This window comes from Aquarana catesbeiana, linkage group LG02 (genome assembly GCF_042186555.1).
Source record: "Aquarana catesbeiana isolate 2022-GZ linkage group LG02, ASM4218655v1, whole genome shotgun sequence".
NCBI lineage: Eukaryota > Metazoa > Chordata > Amphibia > Anura > Ranidae > Aquarana > Aquarana catesbeiana.
The window spans coordinates 688,186,473-688,204,885 of NC_133325.1; the positions used below are offsets into that span (position 1 = coordinate 688,186,473).

The 18,413-nt window shown below is 44.5% G+C and overlaps 1 protein-coding gene across 1 annotated transcript in view; it reads left to right on the plus strand.

The window, feature by feature from the left end:
• The first annotated feature begins 14,707 nt into the window (after window positions 1-14,707).
• TRAF4 (TNF receptor associated factor 4) overlaps window positions 14,708-18,413 on the plus strand; it is a 68,342-nt gene continuing 64,636 nt past the window's right edge. Inside the window, exon 1 of the mRNA XM_073616790.1 lies at window positions 14,708-15,103. Within this exon, the coding sequence (XP_073472891.1) occupies window positions 14,961-15,103 (143 nt within the window). The 5' untranslated portion in view covers window positions 14,708-14,960. The remainder of the gene's footprint in view (window positions 15,104-18,413) is intronic.

Sequence of the window (18,413 nt, forward strand, 5' to 3'; positions counted from 1 at the left end):
CCTGGTACGGTTCAGGGGGGGCGCTCTCTCGTCCCCCCCTCTTTTCCTGCGGCCTGCCAGGTTGCGTGCTTGGATAAGGGTCTGGTATGGATTTTTAGGGGGACCCCACGCCATTTTTTTTTTTTAATTTTGGCCGGGGTTCCTCTTAATATCCATATCAGACCTGAAGGGCCTGGTATGGAATTTAGGGGGACCCCCACGCCATTTTTTTTTAAAATTTTGGTGGGGAATTCCCATGCCGTTTTTATCAATGAACTTCTATGTGTATTGTCGGACCGGCAATGCATTAATAGCCGCGAGTAGTTTTAAATGACTTTTTTCCTTTGAAATGTCATTTTGCTGTCAGACTGTTCTAAACACGGGAAACATGCGCCCCTTTACAGGCATACTATAGACACCCCCCAGGTATGAAATTTAAAGGGATATTACACTTTTATTGTTTCACTTTAAGCATTATTAAAATCACTGCTCCCGAAAAAACGGCCGTTTTTAAAACTTTTTTTGCATTGATCCATGTCCCCTGGGGCAGGACCCAGGTCCCCAAACACATTTTATGACAATAACTTGCATATAAGCCTTTAAAGTTAACACTTTTGATTATTCATGTTCATGTCCCATAGACTTTAACGGTGTTCGCGTGTTCGAACAAATTTTTTGCCTGTTCGCATGTTCTGGTGCAAACCGAACAGGGGGGTGTTCGGCTCATCCCTAATCACCAAACACAAAAACATTAGCAAGGCTTTCCCACAGCAATCCAGGGCCGCCAAAGTCTTCCACCGGAGAGCATTCTGTTGTCTTCCCTAAATATCCCTGCTCTGCGTGCCTCTCCAGAAGCCCCTATCTTGGGTAGGTCTGTCACAAATGAGAAGGCCGACCTGAATTTGTAAGAAGAGTCGCTGTACTTAAACCCGCCCTCCTCCTCCTTTCTCTTGTCGGCCTTCTCTCTCGTATCCCACCAACCCTGTCCCCTTTATTCTTATCTTTTCCTTTTCATTTGATATTTGCGTATGCCCCTTTTAGGCATACTGACCACATGACTTTTGGCACACCCCAGGTCACTTGCTTATCTTCCTTTATCATGTTCTTACTTGTTCTTTCATAAAGACTCCAAGTACAAATGCAATTACCTGTCAAAACATTCACAATACCAAAAAAAGTCACCTGCAACCATCTAAAAATATTAGCTACAGGACAAAAGGATTTTCTAGCACCCTGTTAGAAAGCATACAAAAATGTATTGCATGCGCATTTAGGCGCATCAAGCAGTGGTGTATTTTGGTTTTGTGCTGCCCTAGGCAAGACTAAGACCAGACGCCCTCCCTTCCGTTGGACGCCCCCCTCATCTAGTTTTGTCCCACCACTTCCTTTCACATGAGCAGTCCAATTGGATCTGCCTGTCTGTTTTTCAGACGGACCCAATTGGACCCTCCATTCTCTTCTATGGAGCAGCAGGTGCAATCTCAAATCCAATCCGATCCGCTAAAAACAAATGGAAGGGGATCGGTTCCCCTCTGTCTGGGCGGATCGGATCAGATCGCAGTCGGGTGTAAATGGACAGCAGAGTTTGTTTACATCCGACCGCCCATAGAGCAGAGCGGGCACTGCAGAGGGTGTGCATGGAGCACTGTACAGCAACGGACAGGCAGGTAAATAACTTTAATGCAGAAGAGACAAAGCATGTCTCTTCTGCTGTAAAATCCCGGCCTGTCCACACATTTTAAATCTCAGGACTAAATTTCCACTTTAATATAGGTCTTATGCCGCGTTCACACGAGCAGATTTTCCGTCTGAAATCTTGGATGGTTTTTCCGACGGAATTTCGCTCAAGCTTGGCTTGCATACACACGGTCACACAAAAGTTCGCTGAACTTTCGACCGTCAAGAACGGGGTGACGTACAACACTACGATGAGCCGAGAAAATGAAGTTCAATGCTTCTGAGCATGCGTCGAATTGTTTCCAAGCATGCGTAGGAATTTTGCGCATCGGAATTGGTACAGACGATCAGAATTTCCGATCTGAACTTTTTCCAACTGAAAAATTGAGAACCTGCTCTCAATCTTTTGCTGGCTGGAATTCCGCCAGCAACACGCGGGTGCATTTTCCAACCAAAAGCTCTCATCGAAACTGAAACTGTAATACCGAGTACACACAATCGGAAATTCCACCAGCAAAAGTCCGATGAGAGCTTTTGGTCGGAAAATGCACCCGCGTGTATGCTCCATTGGTCTTTTGCTGGCTGGAATTCCGCCAGCTAAAGACCAATGGAGCATACACCCGGGTGCATTTTCCGACCAAAAGCTCTCATCGGACTTTTGCTGGTGGAATTTCCGATCGTGTGTACGCGGTATTACAGTTTCAGGCAGGTTCTCCCCTTTAAATTTGTGCTGCGGCTGGGGTGCCTTACTTTCTGCCAGAGAATGCGTATGTCAGCATGATGCTATGTGGGCAGAACCTATGAAGGAGGAGTGTGACCTCACAGGGCACCATTGCTAAATAACTCCGCTCCTCCTGCCCACACCATAGCTAAGCAACAGTAGTTACAGTGTCACTAAGAATGCTTTTCTATGGGGTGGGCAGGAGGAGCGGAGTGATTTATCAATTGTGCCCTGTGAGGTGCTGGCACCACTGTGAGTAACCAGACAAGCTGACAACAGACTTGATCTGCATTGGCAACCATTTAGTATTCCCCCCTTAGGAGCTGTAGTACCTGGTGTGAACCACACCCCCGCACTCCCTAGGTATTCCACTGCCTCTTATTCTCCCCTCATTGCAGAGCTCCTCTCTCCCCTCATCCCCTCATTACACAGAGCGCCCCACCCTCTGCTGAAAAGCTTACTACTACTACTGTACTTACTTCAGTTTATCGGCGCCACGCTCCCTTCCTGTCCCATTTGGATGACGTCACCTCAGAGGCCAGGACTAGAAGTCACCTGTCAGGTGGGATCTCACTCCGCCTGACAGAGAATGCAAAGTAGTTTAGACTGGTACGGGGTGCAGGATCGCACTTGGCACCCCGCTACAGCTCTGCTTTCTGTGTGTCATGTATCCAGCTGGGAGACTTTAACCCCGGGGCTGCCTGCACACCGAACCTCGCCTGCGTCCTCCGTCATTTTCCAGTTAACAGATACACCCAGAACTTCTGCCCCTTTCCGCATCCTGTAGTCCTGGCCCTGCTACCTGTCCCTGTGCTCTGCTGTGCTGGATAAATGTGCGATCATGCTAGGGGCAGCGCCGCCCCCCTGCCAAGTGCCGCCCTAGGCCTGGGCCTTGTCAGCCTAAGCCAAAATACAGCACTGGCGTCAAGCATTTGAGCATTAATGGATTTCTTAAATATTAATTTATTCCAACCACTGGAATGCATTAATGCTCTAATGTGCCTAAACGAGTCTAGCATTTAGGTGCATTTAGATGTGTTTTCACGCTTTTAGACATGTTCAGTGTTTTTTTTTTCTGCTCTTCAGTCCTCTCCTGAATGGACACATAGCCTGTAAATCACTTCTATTTTATCCTGAGAAAAAAGACAAACGCAGTGTGCATGAGGCCTTACTGTGCCAGAAAGAATGTCTGTTGTAAATCTGCTCCTGTATGACCAGTAAATAACTTAACGATCATAACATTTATATTGCAATTGATTCTTTGGATAGTTTAGCAATATTGAAAAGCTCCTATCACATAATTCAGCTGAAATGGGAGAGATAAACGCTCAGCTATAACCACATCTTTGCTTCAAGATACTCATCGTTCTCCACTTGCTATTCTTGTAAATATGATTACTTGAAAGAATAATTCCGGTCATTTGTTTTCCCCTTTAGGTTGGGAATGGTGGGGGAAGAGTCAGGCAACGTTTAGACTGTGGCCATCTCTAAAAAGTGGTATATCACTTTTCAGAGGGCGGCTAAGAAGTAGGCAACGTCTCCCAAAATCCTATTTTTAAAATTTTTTTTTTTGTTTGCCGAATGGTGATTTAAAATGGAACTAATGAGCTGTGACCGCAGTTGCAGTAAGACTATTGACTTTCCTCTCATTTCCATTCTTGGTGACCATTGCCACTGGGACCAGAAGTTACATAGTTACATAGTTACATAGTTACATAGTAAGTGAGGTTGAAAAAATACACAAGTCCATCAAGTTCAACCCATGTGTGTGATTATGTGTCAGTATTACATTGTATATCCCTGTATGTTGTGGTCATTCAGGTGCTTATCTAATAGTTTCTTGAAGCTATCGATGCTCCCCGCTGAGACCACCACCTGTGGAAGGGAATTCCACATCCTTGCCGCTCTTACAGTAAAGAACCCTCTACGTAGTTTAAGGTTAAACCTCTTTTCTTCTAATTTTAATGAGTGGCCACGAGTCTTGTTAAACTCTCTTCTGCGAAAAAGTTTTATTTCTATTGTAGGGTCACCAGTACAGTATTTGTATATTGAAATCATATCCCCTCTCAAGCGTCTCTTCTCCAGAGAGAAAAAGTTCAGTGCTCGCAACCTATCCTCATAACTAAGATCCTCCAACCCTTTATTAGCTTTGTTGTCCTTTGTACTCGCTCCATTTCCAGTACATCCTTCCTGAGGACTGGTGCCCAGAACTGGACAGCATACTCTAGGTGCGGCCGGACCAGAGTCTTGTAGAGTGGGAGAATTATCGTTTTATCTCTGGAGTTGTTCCCCTATTTAATGCATGCCAATATTCTGTTTGCTTTGTTAGCAGCAGTTTGGCATTGCATGCCATTGCTGAGCCTATCATCTACTAGGACCCCCAGGTCCTTTTCCATCCTAGATTCCCCCAGAGGTTCTCCCCCCAGTGTATAGATTGCATTCATATTTTTGCCACCCAAATGCATTATTTTACATTTTTCTACATTGAACCTCATTTGCCATGTAGTTCCCCACCCCATTGTTGAGATCTTCTTGCAAGGTTTCCACGTCCTGCGGAGAAGTTATTGCCCTGCTTAGCTTAGTATCATCTGCAAATACAGAGATTGAGCTGTTTACCCCATCCTCCAGGTCGTTTATGAACAAATTAAATAGGATTGGTCCCAGCGCAGAACCCTGGGGAACCCAACTACCCACCCCTGACCATTCTGAGTACTCCCCATTTATCACTACCCTCTGAACTCGCCCTTGTAGCCAGTTTTCAATCCATGTACTCACCCTATGGTCCATGCCAACGGACCTTAATTTGTACAGTAAACGTTTATGGGGAACTGTGTCAAATGTTTTTGCAAAATCCAGATACACCACGTCTACGGGCCTTCCTTTATCTAGATGGCAACTCACCTTCTCATAGAAGGTTAGTAGATTTGTTTGGCAAGAACGATTCTTCATGAATCCATGCTGATTACTGCTCATAATACCGTTCTCATTACTAAAATCTTGTATATAGTCCCTTATCATCCCCTCCAAGAGTTTACATACTATTGATGTTAGGCTAACTGGTATGTAATTCCCAGGGTATGTAATTCCCAGGGATGTATTTTGGGCCCTTTTTAAATATTGGTGCTACATTGGCTTTTTTCCAATCAGCTGGTACCATTCCAGTCAGTAGACTGTCAGTAAAAATTAGGAACAACGGTCTGGCAATCACTTGACTGAGTTCCCTAAGTACCCTCGGCTGCAAGCCATCTGGTCCCGGTGATTTATTAATGTTAAGTTTCTCAAGTCTAATTTTAATTCTGTCCTCTGTTAACCATGGAGGTGCTTCCTGTGATGTGTCACGAGGATAAATACTGCAGTTTTGGTTACTGAAGCCCCCCAATTCACTCATGAAGACTGAGGAGAAGAATAAATTCAATACCTTCACCATCTCCCCATCCTTTGTAACCAGATGTCCTTCCTCATTCTTTATGGGGCCAATATGGTCTGTCCTCCCTTTTTTACTGTTTACATACTTAAAGAATTTCTTGGGATTTTTTTTGCTCTCCTCCGCTATGTGTCTTTCATGTTCTATCTTAGCCGTCCTAATTGCACCCTTACATTTCTTGTTGCATTCTTTATAAAGACTGAATGCTGAGGATGATCCCTCAACCTTGTATTTTTTGAAGGCCTTCTCCTTTGCTTTTATATGCATTTTTACATTGGAGTTAAGCCATCCAGGACTTTTGTTCGCTCTTTTAAATTTATTACCCAATGGGATACATTGGCTAATGCCCTTATTTAATATACTTTTAAAGCAAACCCATCTCTCCTCCGTATTCTTTGTTCCTAATATTTTATCCCAATTTATGCCTTTTAGCAAGGTTTGTAGTTTAGGGAAGATGGCTCTTTTGAAATTCAGTGTCTTTGTATTCCCTTTATGTTTCCTATTTGTGTGATTTATACTGAAACTAATTGACCTGCGATCGCTGTTACCTAAATTGCCCCGTATTTCCACATCTGTGATCAGGTCTGTATTGTTGGTAATCAGTAGATCCAGTAATGTTTTATTTCTAGTTGGTGCGTCTACCATCTGACCCATAAAATTGTCCTGCAAGACACTGAGGAACTGGCGAGCCTTAAATGAATGCGCGGTTCCCTCTGCCCAGTCTATGTCTGGATAATTAAAATCCCCCATTATGATAACATTTTCCATCCTTGCTGCTAATCCAAATTGTGATAGGAGATCTGTCTCCACTTCCTCCCTCAGGTTAGGGGGCCTATAGAAGTGAGAGATCTCCCCCAACAAGTCTACCAGGTAGAAATGAAAACCAAAACACACAAGAAAAGGGGAACCCCCTAAAACACTTATTTGCACCACAAGACTTTAGTTGAAGAATGAAAACACAACTTCAATGGAAATGTGCCATTTGCGCGTTTCGTCGCACATTTTTGTGAGATTTTCTGCTCAAATTAAAAAATAAAAAAATAAATTGCAATAATATAGGAATATATAAATATAAAATAAACACACAATAAACAAAAAATCATCATAAATAATAAATAAATAAATAAATAAATAATTAACTCCTAACCCTAAGGAAATGTATTAAATAAATTATTATTTTTAATTATAATAATAATAAAATGATATATACAAACACCCAAACCTAAACAAAAAAAAATATTAATAATAATAATTTATTATTGTTATTAATTATAATAATACATTATTTTGTGTTAGGGTGTTTAGTTATTTATTAACTAATGAATAATAATATTAATAATAATAAAATAAATAAAAGCTGATGGAAAAGCTAAAAAAAAACTAGCAGCAAATGATGCAACAGATGATAGTTTACTGGCTAATAAACAAAACGCCAAATTTAAAAAACACTGCATAAAGATGCACCAAAGTAGCGCATAAAATACAAAAAAAAAAAAAACGCCAGAAAAAAACCTTCAAAGACGCTATGCTTAGGTGTGAATGCAGCCTTAGGCTCCTTTTACATGTAGCGGATTGGCTCAGCGGGAGATCTGTCCGTTGATCTCCGCTGAGCCGGCGGATGACAGGTCAGTCTCTGCTCACTGAGCGGGGAGGGACCTTTCAGAGCCCAGCAGATCTCTATGGGGAGATTGGACGAAAACGGACAGCCTGTTCATTTTCATCAGATCTCATCTGATCTGCCAAGACGGATGGCAGACATATCGCCATACATCTGTCTTGAGCGGATAGGATGGCAGACGGGTGTCAGCGGACACATCTCCGCTGACATCCATCTGCCCATAGGAGTTAATGGGTGACCCACTCGGATCCGCCTGAAAAATGGACAGGTAGATCCGAGCGGGCTTATCATGTAAAAGGGGCCTAAGAGCTGTAAAAATGTGACTTCCAGAGGGAACTGGTTGTAGCAAACCGTAGAATAAATTTCTGATTTTTTTCAAAACAAGGGCTAGATGTAAAAATAATAAACTATATATTACTAATATTTATAAGAAATGACAGAAGAATTGTGATCGGCTTGCCTTTGGGGAATCGGGAAGGACTTTTTTTAAAATTTCAGTAAAAGTTTATTTATTTTCAAATAACGGGTAAATAATAATTGCTGCGACTCATGAAGCAGCGACTTTGAGAAGGGTTGCTGCACTACTTTTTTCCGATTTCATTGCAACCTGCATAGACTTATGTTAAATGAAGTTGCAAGCCGCAATGAAATCGGAGGTGCAAATCACAATGATCTGCAGCTTTGAATCGCACTGAAGTAGCGCAATTTCAAAGCCGCACTGGTGTGAACCAGGGCTTACCGTAATTCCAATATATGAGAGGCAGCACAGCTTCACTGTAATGTGTTTTTATGCAGAATACTCAACAGTTATAAAAATGCAGTATTCTTCCTCCCAAAGGGATACTGTCCTAGCAGAGTGATGGTGAAAAAATGTGCCAACCAATTAGCGGGAGCACTGGTAAATGTACACTCCTCGGACATCAGATGGTCTCCAAGGGTGTTCGGGGGGGTCCCTAATCTGTCCCATCTAATCAGGAACCTGACCCTAATGCTACACCTATCTTTCCTTTACAAATGGGTCTCAGTCCTTACCTAAAATTTTCCGCACTGCTGGCATGACAAAATCACACAGCAGAAGCTATATATAACCCCTCTGTCTGAAAGATGGCAGTCCAGATGCTAATAGAACTCTGTGTCCAATCAGACACGGGCTCTCCCAAAATGGCCCCCTAAGTCCATGGCAGAGAGTACACTGGTGCCCCACCTGGCATGCCTCTAAATAGAACAAAGGAAACCCCTGAAAAATGATTCAAATTAACTGCTTACCAACTGCCCGCTGTCGGCGGCAGAATGGCTTCCCTGCGCGAATCGCCGTATTACTTCCGCATGTGCTGCCGCAGTACTGAGGAGCCGCTGCACGTGCCCGGTGGCCGCGATGCCTGCCGGGCACCCGCATTCATGTAAACACACAAATCTATGTTCTGGCAGGGGAGAGGAGACAGATCGTGTGTTGCTAGTATATAAGAACACCGATCTGTCTCCTCTCCCAGGCAGTCTCATCCCCCTAAAGTTAGAGCACGCTGAGGGAACACATTTAACCCCTTGATCACCTCCTAGTGTTAACCCCTTCCCTGCCAGTGACATTTATACAGTAATCTGTGGCTATTTTTAGCTCCGATCACTGTATAAACGTCACTGGTCCCAAAAAATTGTCAAAAGTTTTTGATCTGTCCGCTGCCATGTGGCAGTCCCGATAAAAAATTGCAGATCGCCCCCATTACTAGTAAAAAAAAAATAATAATAAAAATGCCATAAATCTATCCCCTTTTTTGTAGACGCTATAACTTTTGTGCAAACCAATCAATATACGCTTATTGTGATTTTTTTGTTTTTTTTTTGTTTTACCAAAAATATGTAAAAGAATATATTTTGCCCTAAACTAAGGAAGATTTTTTATGTATTGTTTTTAATTGGGGATATTTATTATAGCAAAAAGTAAAAAATGTGTTTTTTTTTCAAAATTGTCGCTCTTTTTTTGTTTATAGTGCAAAAAATAAAAACCGCAGAGGTGATCAAATACCACCAAAAGAAAGCTCTGTTTGTGGGAAAAAAAAGGACGTCAATTTTGTTTGGGTACAGCATAGCGCGACCGCACAATTGTCATTTAAAGCGACGCAGTGCCGTATCGCTAAAAATGGCCTGGTCTGGAAGGGGGTAAATCTTTCCGGGGGTGAAGTGGTTAAGGAACTAAGGACAGTGGGGGGCATCTAGTGGTGAACAGGGAGAACTATTGCCCTGTTACATACTCAGACTTCATTGTCTACAGTGAGCATCTCACAGTGTGCCCTAGAAGCTGCCCACCTCATTTGACACATACGGTTAGACAGGAAAATTTGGCAGGCTGGTCGGTAAGTTGAGCAGGGAATTTCTCCGGTTTTGTTTTCCATGCGGTGCCCTTCCATGTGCTCCTTGCTGCAAAGACCAGTTAAAGGGTTTGTCTCAACACTCTAACAGAAGCATCAAAAACACATAAAAAAAACATGTTGATTCAATGGGTGCTTTAACCACTTCCCAACCACCTGCCATACATATACTGTATAAAGCGCTCCCAAAATGCCCTGCCCATTGAAATGAAAGGGCAGCACTTCCAAAGCACCTGAAAAGCGCTTCGGAAGTGCCGCAACACGGGCGTTTTTAACCCCTTCCTAAAAGCGCCCCGCTAGCGGCCGAAAAGCGCTGCTAAAACGAGTAGCGTTAATGCTCGGTGGCCCCAGTGTGACCCCAGTGTGAAAGTAGCCTTACAATACAATTCAATACAGGAGGAATCAGGAGGCCCTGCTCATTAAAGCTTACAATCTAAGAGGGAGGGTCAAGTGTTACAAAGGTAATAACTGTGGGAGATGAGCTGATGGAGAAAATCAAAGTACAGTTGTTAGGTGGAGGCAGAATAGATTTCTCTGAAGAGGAGGATTTTCAGGGATTGTTTAAATTAAAAACGCATGGAAAGCAGGTTATATGGATTCCAATGACATAGTTTACAGCAGTGCAGTCAGTTCCAGGGCATTTCAGTTCCAGAAAAAAAAATAGACCATGCTTCATTTTTCCTGCACTGGACTGTACTGGAATGTGGTAAAACGCATAAAAAATGCACCGGAATGCACTGGAACACATCAAAACGCGCTGGACCCCAGTATAGTGAGAAAAAGAAAAGCAACTGGGATACATCCGGAAATGCATTAAAAATGCACTGGAATGGATCAAAAATGCAATATAATAAATGTTTGCTTTTGGGTTTAAAGCTGTAATAAACTTTACTAAAAAATAAATAAATCTTCTCCCTGCAAGGTAAATGTCGTAATGTGCTAGCATGCACCGCATACTAAGACATTTTGAAAGACTTACCTTGAAATGAAGCCCTCCAGCGCCACGCTGTCACCACTGACAGGGCTTCCATCTTCACCCGGTCTTCCTTCCAGGTTCGCGAGCTCTGGCCATTTGAATGGCCAAGCCATGATGACATCACTCCTGCTAATGCGTGTGGGAGTGTCAGCCGCAGCACATAGCTCAAAAATAACAGCATGAGTATGGCGTCCCTTCAGAGCGCATGCACTGGTGATGTCACTGGCTGCAGAGACACTGAATATCTTCTAAACAGTGGACGTTTAGAAGCCGGTGATGTCACCGGCTGCAGAGACACTGAATATCTTCTAAACAGTGGACGTTTAGGAAATATTCCTTGAAATCCTTGATATTCCTTGGGCAGAATCACGTACCTGCACTATTGGTTTCATATTTGTATTTGTCGGTGTCTGAACATTGTGCAAAGCTGCTGTTACTGTCTATTATTTGTTTTCACTTTTGTGCAGATTTATACATGTTTTTAAGAATCACGTACCTGTGATTCTGTATTTCCAGGGAGGGGACTGCGCATGTGAGCCACCAGCGACCCGCTTCCACTGTGATTGGACACAGCGGGAGCCAATCAGCAGTCCAGTGGAAACAATGTTTGCTGATCAACGCCATTACTAGTAAAAGATAAATAAATAAAAATTCCAAAAATATATCCCATAGTTTATAGATGCTATAACTTTTGCACAAACCAGTTAATATACACTTATTGGGATTTTGTTTACCAAAAATATGTCGCAGAAAACATATTGGCCTAAATTGATAAAGAAATTTGATTTTTTTACATTTTTTTTTATTGGATTTGTTTTATAGCAGAAAGTAATATATATATATATATATATATATATATATATATATATATATATATATATATATATTTAAATTTGTCAGACTTTTTTGTTTATAGGGCAGAGGTGATCAAATACCCCCAAAAGAAAACTCTATTTGTGGGAAAAAAAAGGACATCAATTTTATTTGGGTACAGTGTCGCACGATTGCGCAATTGTCAGTTAAAGTAACACAGTGCTGTATCGTAAAAAATAGCCTGGTCAGGAAGGGAGAGGGGGTACTCCACACTAATGATTTTTTTCTTACATTAGAGAGAAGTGAACCATTCTTTGTAAAGATTTTCTTTTTTTCTGGCCAGCTGTGGGTTATTCACTTTTTTAATTAATTTTAGGCAGCTGAGCTTGCACTCCCAGCATGGTGTAGATCTGCCTGTGATGATCCTATGGATACAGGTGACATTCTCCTCCTATAGTGACATTCTCCTCTTTTGGGTCAGGGTGACATTCTCCTCCTATAGATCCGGGTGACATTCTCCTCCTATGGTGACATTCTCCTTCTGTAGTGACATTCTCCTTCTGTAGTGACATTTTCCTCCTATAGATCAGGGTGACATTCTCCTCCTATAATGACATTCTCCTCCTTTAGATCCGGGTGAATTTCTCCTCCTATAGATCAGGGTGACATTCTCCTCCTATAGTGACATTCTCCTCCTATAGATCAGGGTGACCTTCTCCTCCTATAGTTCGGGGTGACATTCTCCTCCTATAGATCGGGTGACATTCTCCTCCTATAGTGACATTCTCCTCCTGTAGATTGAGGTGACATTCTCCTCCTATAGTGACATTCTCCTTCTGTATGTCAGGGTGACATTCTCCTCCTATAGTGACATCCCTCTCCTGTATATCCGGGTGACATTCTCCTCCTATAGTGACATTCTCCTCCTATAGAGCAGGGTGACAGTCTCCTCCTATAGTGATATTCTCCTTCTCTTGATCTGGGTGACATTCTCCTCCTATAGTGACATTCTCCTCCTATAGATCCGGGTGACATTCTCCTTCTGTAGTGACATTCTCCTTCTGTAGTGACATTCTCCTCCTATAGATCAGGGTGACATTCTCCTCTTATAGATCCGGGTGACATTCTCCTCCTATAGATCAAGGTGACATTCTCCTCCTGTAGTGACATTCTCCTCCTATGGTGACATTCTCTTCCTATGGTGACATTCTCCTCCTATGGTGACATTCTCCTCCTGTAGTGACATTCTCCTCGTGTAGTGACATTCTCTTCCTATGGTGACATTCTCCTCCTGTAGATTGAGGTGACATTCTCCTCCTATAGTGACATTCTCCTTCTGTATGTCAGGGTGACATTCTCCTCCTATAGTGACATCCCTCTCCTGTATATCCGGGTGACATTCTCCTCCTATAGTGACATTCTCCTCCTATAGAGCAGGGTGACAGTCTCCTCCTATAGTGATATTCTCCTTCTCTTGATCTGGGTGACATTCTCCTCCTATAGTGACATTCTCCTCCTATAGATCCGGGTGACATTCTCCTTCTGTAGTGACATTCTCCTTCTGTAGTGACATTCTCCTCCTATAGATCAGGGTGACATTCTCCTCTTATAGATCCGGGTGACATTCTCCTCCTATAGATCAAGGTGACATTCTCCTCCTGTAGTGACATTCTCCTCCTATGGTGACATTCTCTTCCTATGGTGACATTCTCCTCCTATGGTGACATTCTCCTCCTGTAGTGACATTCTCCTCGTGTAGTGACATTCTCTTCCTATGGTGACATTCTCCTCCTGTGGTGACATTCTCCTCGTGTAGTGACATTCTCCTCCTGTAGTGACATTCTCCTCCTGTAGTGACATTCTCTTCCTATGGTGACATTCTCCTCCTAAAGATCCGGGTGACATTCTCCTCCTGTGGTGACATTCTCCTCGTGTAGTGACATTCTCCTCCTATGGTGACATTCTCCTCCTGTAGTAACATTCTCTTCCTATGGTGACATTCTCCTCCTGTAGTGACATTCTCCTCCTATGGTGACATTCTCTTCCCATGGTGACATTCTTCTCCTATGGTGACATTCTCCTCCTGTAGTGACATTCTCCTCGTGTAGTGACATTCTCCTCCTGTAGTGACATTCTCTTCCTATGGTGACATTCTCCTCCTATGGTGACATTCTCCTCCTGTAGTAACATTCTCTTCCTATGGTGACATTCTCCTCCTGTAGTGACATTCTCCTCCTATGGTGACATTCTCTTCCTATGGTGACATTCTCCTCCTGTAGTGACATTCTCCTCGTGTAGTGACATTCTCTTCCTATGGTGACATTCTCCTCCTGTGGTGACATTCTCCTCGTGTAGTGACATTCTCCTCCTGTAGTGACATTCTCCTCCTGTAGTGACATTCTCTTCCTATGATGACATTCTCCTCCTATGGTGACATTCTCCTCCTAAAGATCCGGGTGACATTCTCCTCCTGTGGTGACATTCTCCTCGTGTAGTGACATTCTCCTCCTATGGTGACATTCTCCTCCTGTAGTAACATTCTCTTCCTATGGTGACATTCTCCTCCTGTAGTGACATTCTCCTCCTATGGTGACATTCTCTTCCCATGGTGACATTCTCCTCCTATGGTGACATTCTCCTCCTGTAGTGACATTCTCCTCGTGTAGTGACATTCTCCTCCTGTAGTGACATTCTCTTCCTATGGTGACATTCTCCTCCTATGGTGACATTCTCCTCCTGTAGTAACATTCTCTTCCTATGGTGACATTCTCCTCCTGTAGTGACATTCTCCTCCTATGGTGACATTCTCTTCCTATGGTGACATTCTCCTCCTATGGTGACATTCTGCTCCTGTAGTGACATTCTCCTCGTGTAGTGACATTCTCTTCCCATGGTGACATTCTCCTCCTGTGGTGACATTCTCCTCGTGTAGTGACATTCTCCTCCTATGGTGACATTCTCCTCCTGTAGTAACATTCTCTTCCTATGGTGACATTCTCCTCCTGTAGTGACATTCTCCCCGTGTAGTGACATTCTCCCCCTGGTGTCAGTCCCCTCCATTGTACTGTCTCCTGTCTGTGTTGTAGGTGCACTTGTCGGAGGAGGGCGGCGCTGTTGCGGTTCTCTCCTCCCCGGCTGTACATAGGAGGGGCTCAGGCAGTCTCATCTACCTTGCTGGCGGAGCAGACAGATCCAGTGTCCGCACAGACAGGCGGCGGTGAGCGGAGGGAGTGCAGCGATCTGTCCCCGGTGTATCCTCGCTGTGTTGTGTGTATGTTCCGGGGAGCCGGCCTCCTCCCCATACATGTCCCCGGATTGCGGTGACATAGGCGACCTTGGCCGTACCGTACGATCCCGGATCCCCCTCCTCCGCTCTGCTCCCAGACACCATGCCGGGCTATGACTACAAGTTCCTGGAGAAGCTCCGCCGCAAGTTCCAGTGTCCGCTGTGCGGGAAGGCGATGAGGGAGCCGGTCCAGGTATCCACCTGTGGTCACCGCTTCTGTGACACCTGTCTACAAGAGTTCCTCAGGTAAGACCCTCATAGGGGGGACAGGTCCTCTTCATTGGACCCCCTGTACACTGCCTGTACACTGCCATCTCACCAGCTTTTCTTAAAGAGGCACCCAACCACTTCCAAGCCACCATTTTAAATATCCTGCGTGTGCGCAGGTTTCGAGTCATGTCTGCACATGTATGGGGGATATTCCGCTGGTTTGGACCATTTAAGCTCCTATAGAGACCAGTAGCATTTGCGCACATGCGTGGTATAACATGTCCAGACATGCTGCAGGTCCCTAATTCTTGGCCAGTGGCACGTCCACACATGCGCCTATCACGCTGCTGCCTAGGAGGTCTGATATGAACATCCCAGATAAGGCATTGGTCCCTACATTGGTCCTTACATCATTCTCACCTAGGCAAGGAAGCATTGGGCTGCAGAACCTGAAACAGGTACAAGGGGTCCGAAAACGAAGAATGGGGAGGAAAAGTTCTTGCAGTGGGTGGAGGTCCACTTTAAAATATATATCTAAGGACCCAGGGATCTCAAACTGGTGGCCCTCCAGCTTTTGCAAAACTACAAGTCCCATCGGGCATTGCAAGGCTGAGGGCTACAAATATGACTCCCGCAGGCAAAGGCATGATGGGACTTCTAGTTTGGCAACAGCTGGAGGCCGCCAGTTTGAGACCCTTGAAACCCAAGGGAAAAAATGTCATCTATTGCGGCTTACTGGTCCACAGATGTGCTGGTTATATTCATTTTTTTTTTTTCTTTTTTCAGGCTGGGTTCACAGATATGTGAATTGGACGTGGGTTTCCCAGCATCCAATTCACATGACAGGTGAGTGTGGCTGGCTCTCAGTAGAGCCGGTTCACACAGCTCCGGGGTGGCTGTGGTCCACATTCAAAAAGGGTCCTGTGCGTCTTTGGGTCCGATTTCAGGTGCAAATTCAGACAAAAATTTGCACCAGAACCGGTGAACAGGGACGCACCAGACCCCAGACACGAACCCGCATATCTGTTTGAACCTGGTCTCACACTTTGTTCCTATTATATTTTTCACCTGCTGATCCTGCCAGTAACACACTTCCTGTCCTCGGGCGACAACGCTAACTCCACCACACTGAACCTATGAAGTGTTGTCACCCTAGGCTGCTCCCTTGACCTCCCTGTCTACTTATTTCCAGGACTTAGAGGGGAGGTGTTCTGTCGCTACCAATACAAAACCAGGGAGAGCATTGGGATTTGAGTTGAATGCATGGGAAGGGTGATGAGTTCTGGCAGGATCTAAATGTGCTTGCAGAAAATATATTGAGCGTAAAGAAAAATAATGCAACCGCCATTTCTAAGGACCAGTAAACGGCGTGTTTTGTTATTGGATGTAGATATCAGTTGATCAGAATGTCTTTTGCAATTGATTTGTGGACTCAAAACTAACCTGATGGAGGGTTTCCTCAGTGCTGCTCCTAGCTTTAAATGTTGTGTATAGTGAATGTAAATATTGTGTACAGTGAATGCAAATGTAGCATCTATTGGATGTAAATAGTGTGTATAGAGAAGGTAAATGTGGAAGCCTTTCTGTCCTCCCTCCTTCCTCCCCTGGAGCTCTCCCGGCTCCCAAAGCTGCTCTACTGGTTGTGGTTGAATGTCACCTCCAGTACAAGGAAGAGATGTGAATGGAGTAGCCGCTCTCATTGTTTTGCATTGTTGTTGGTTGTCAACAAACAGAAGGCAGAAAAGTCAACGTGAAGCAGAGGGGACTGTATATTGGGGGGGGGGGAATAGGTGTGATGAAGCTGTTAGAGGAATCATGTCTACAACAAGGGGCTGTGCGTGTCCTTCAACTTAATCCTTTGTTCAGATCCCTTCTGCCTCTTCCAGTCTGGAGGATTTGCAGTGTCCTCAGCTTGTAAAACTGCCAAAAACCTCATCTGGGTTGCTAGACCGATTTCCCCAACGTATACCGGCTCCGTCTGACATCAACACGCTAGCCTAGATGGCAGTCTGCGGGGATTTGCTCTGCTTGGCTGTGTGAAGCTCTTGTGCTTTCAGTGTATTCCATGGAAACGTTGTTCATGATCCTTTAATTTGGGAAACGGGAACAAATGTTTCTTTATGTGGAAGGTGCTACATGTAGCGATAGTGATTATGTTGTGCAAAAAGTGCTTTGCCATCAGATTTGAGTATACCAAATGATGAAATATTCATTGCTGTAGGTAACTTGCTGGTGCTCTATGCCTTAAGTGAACCCAGTAAGGCCTCATATACACTGGCATTGACAAACCTGCGTTTTCTAAATGCACATATATGCATGTGATGATTTTAACTGCTATAGTTTACCATGTGAGTTTTTTAGGGGCTTCCAGTTTAGCTGCAGCTAGAGAAAATACAATTCTGTGCATCCAGGGTCAGGTTAGATCAGGCTTTCTCAACCTTTTAACTCTAGAGGAACCCCAAAAATTTTCATGTCTCTAGGAACCTTTACTAAAACCAAATTATCAGGGCTCAATAGGAACAATGCTCCTTACATTAGTGGTCAATAGGAAGAATGTCCCCCTTAAAGTGGTGTTTAGAATGCCACCCTTAAAGACAGCTAAAAAGATATTTGGTGTCATGCTGCTGGCTTTGCTAAGTGGTGCTGAACCTTGAACTCTGTAGGCATCATCAAATAGGTGGTTCATCAGCCACAGCTCAAGGAACCCCTAGCAACCTCTGGAGGAACCCTAGGGTTTCACGGAACCCTGGGTGAGAATGGCTAGAATAGATACTCTGCATCTCTAAACGCATATTTGAGTAGGTAAATATCAACACAGGAGAACCTGATCTAGGAAGCATTAGGGGTCATGCACACAGCCATGAAAAAGCCGACCACCTTAAGGCCCCTTTCACACGATCGGACCGTTCAGGTCCGCCTGTCAGTTTTGACGGCGGACCGTTCAGGTCCGCCTGTCAGTTTTGACGGCGGACCGTTCAGGTCCGCCTGTCAGTTTTGACGGCGGACCTGAACGGGCGCTCCATGTTAGCCTATGGAGCGACGGATGTCAGTGGAGACATGTCCGCTGACACTGACCCCGTCCGATCCGCTAAAAGCAGACGGATGGCCCTACGTCCAGGTCCGTCGCTATCGGATCGGGTGAGATCTGACGAAAACGGACATGCTGTCCGTTTTCATCCGATCCCTCCATAGGCAGCAGCGGCGCCTGACAAGCCCCTCCCCACTCAGTGAGCAGAGAGGGACCTGTTATCCGCCGGCTCAGCGGAGATCAACGGACAGATCTCCCGCTGAGCCGGCGGACCAAGGCGGGCTCCGTGGAAACGGAGTCCGCCTCCTGTGAATGAGG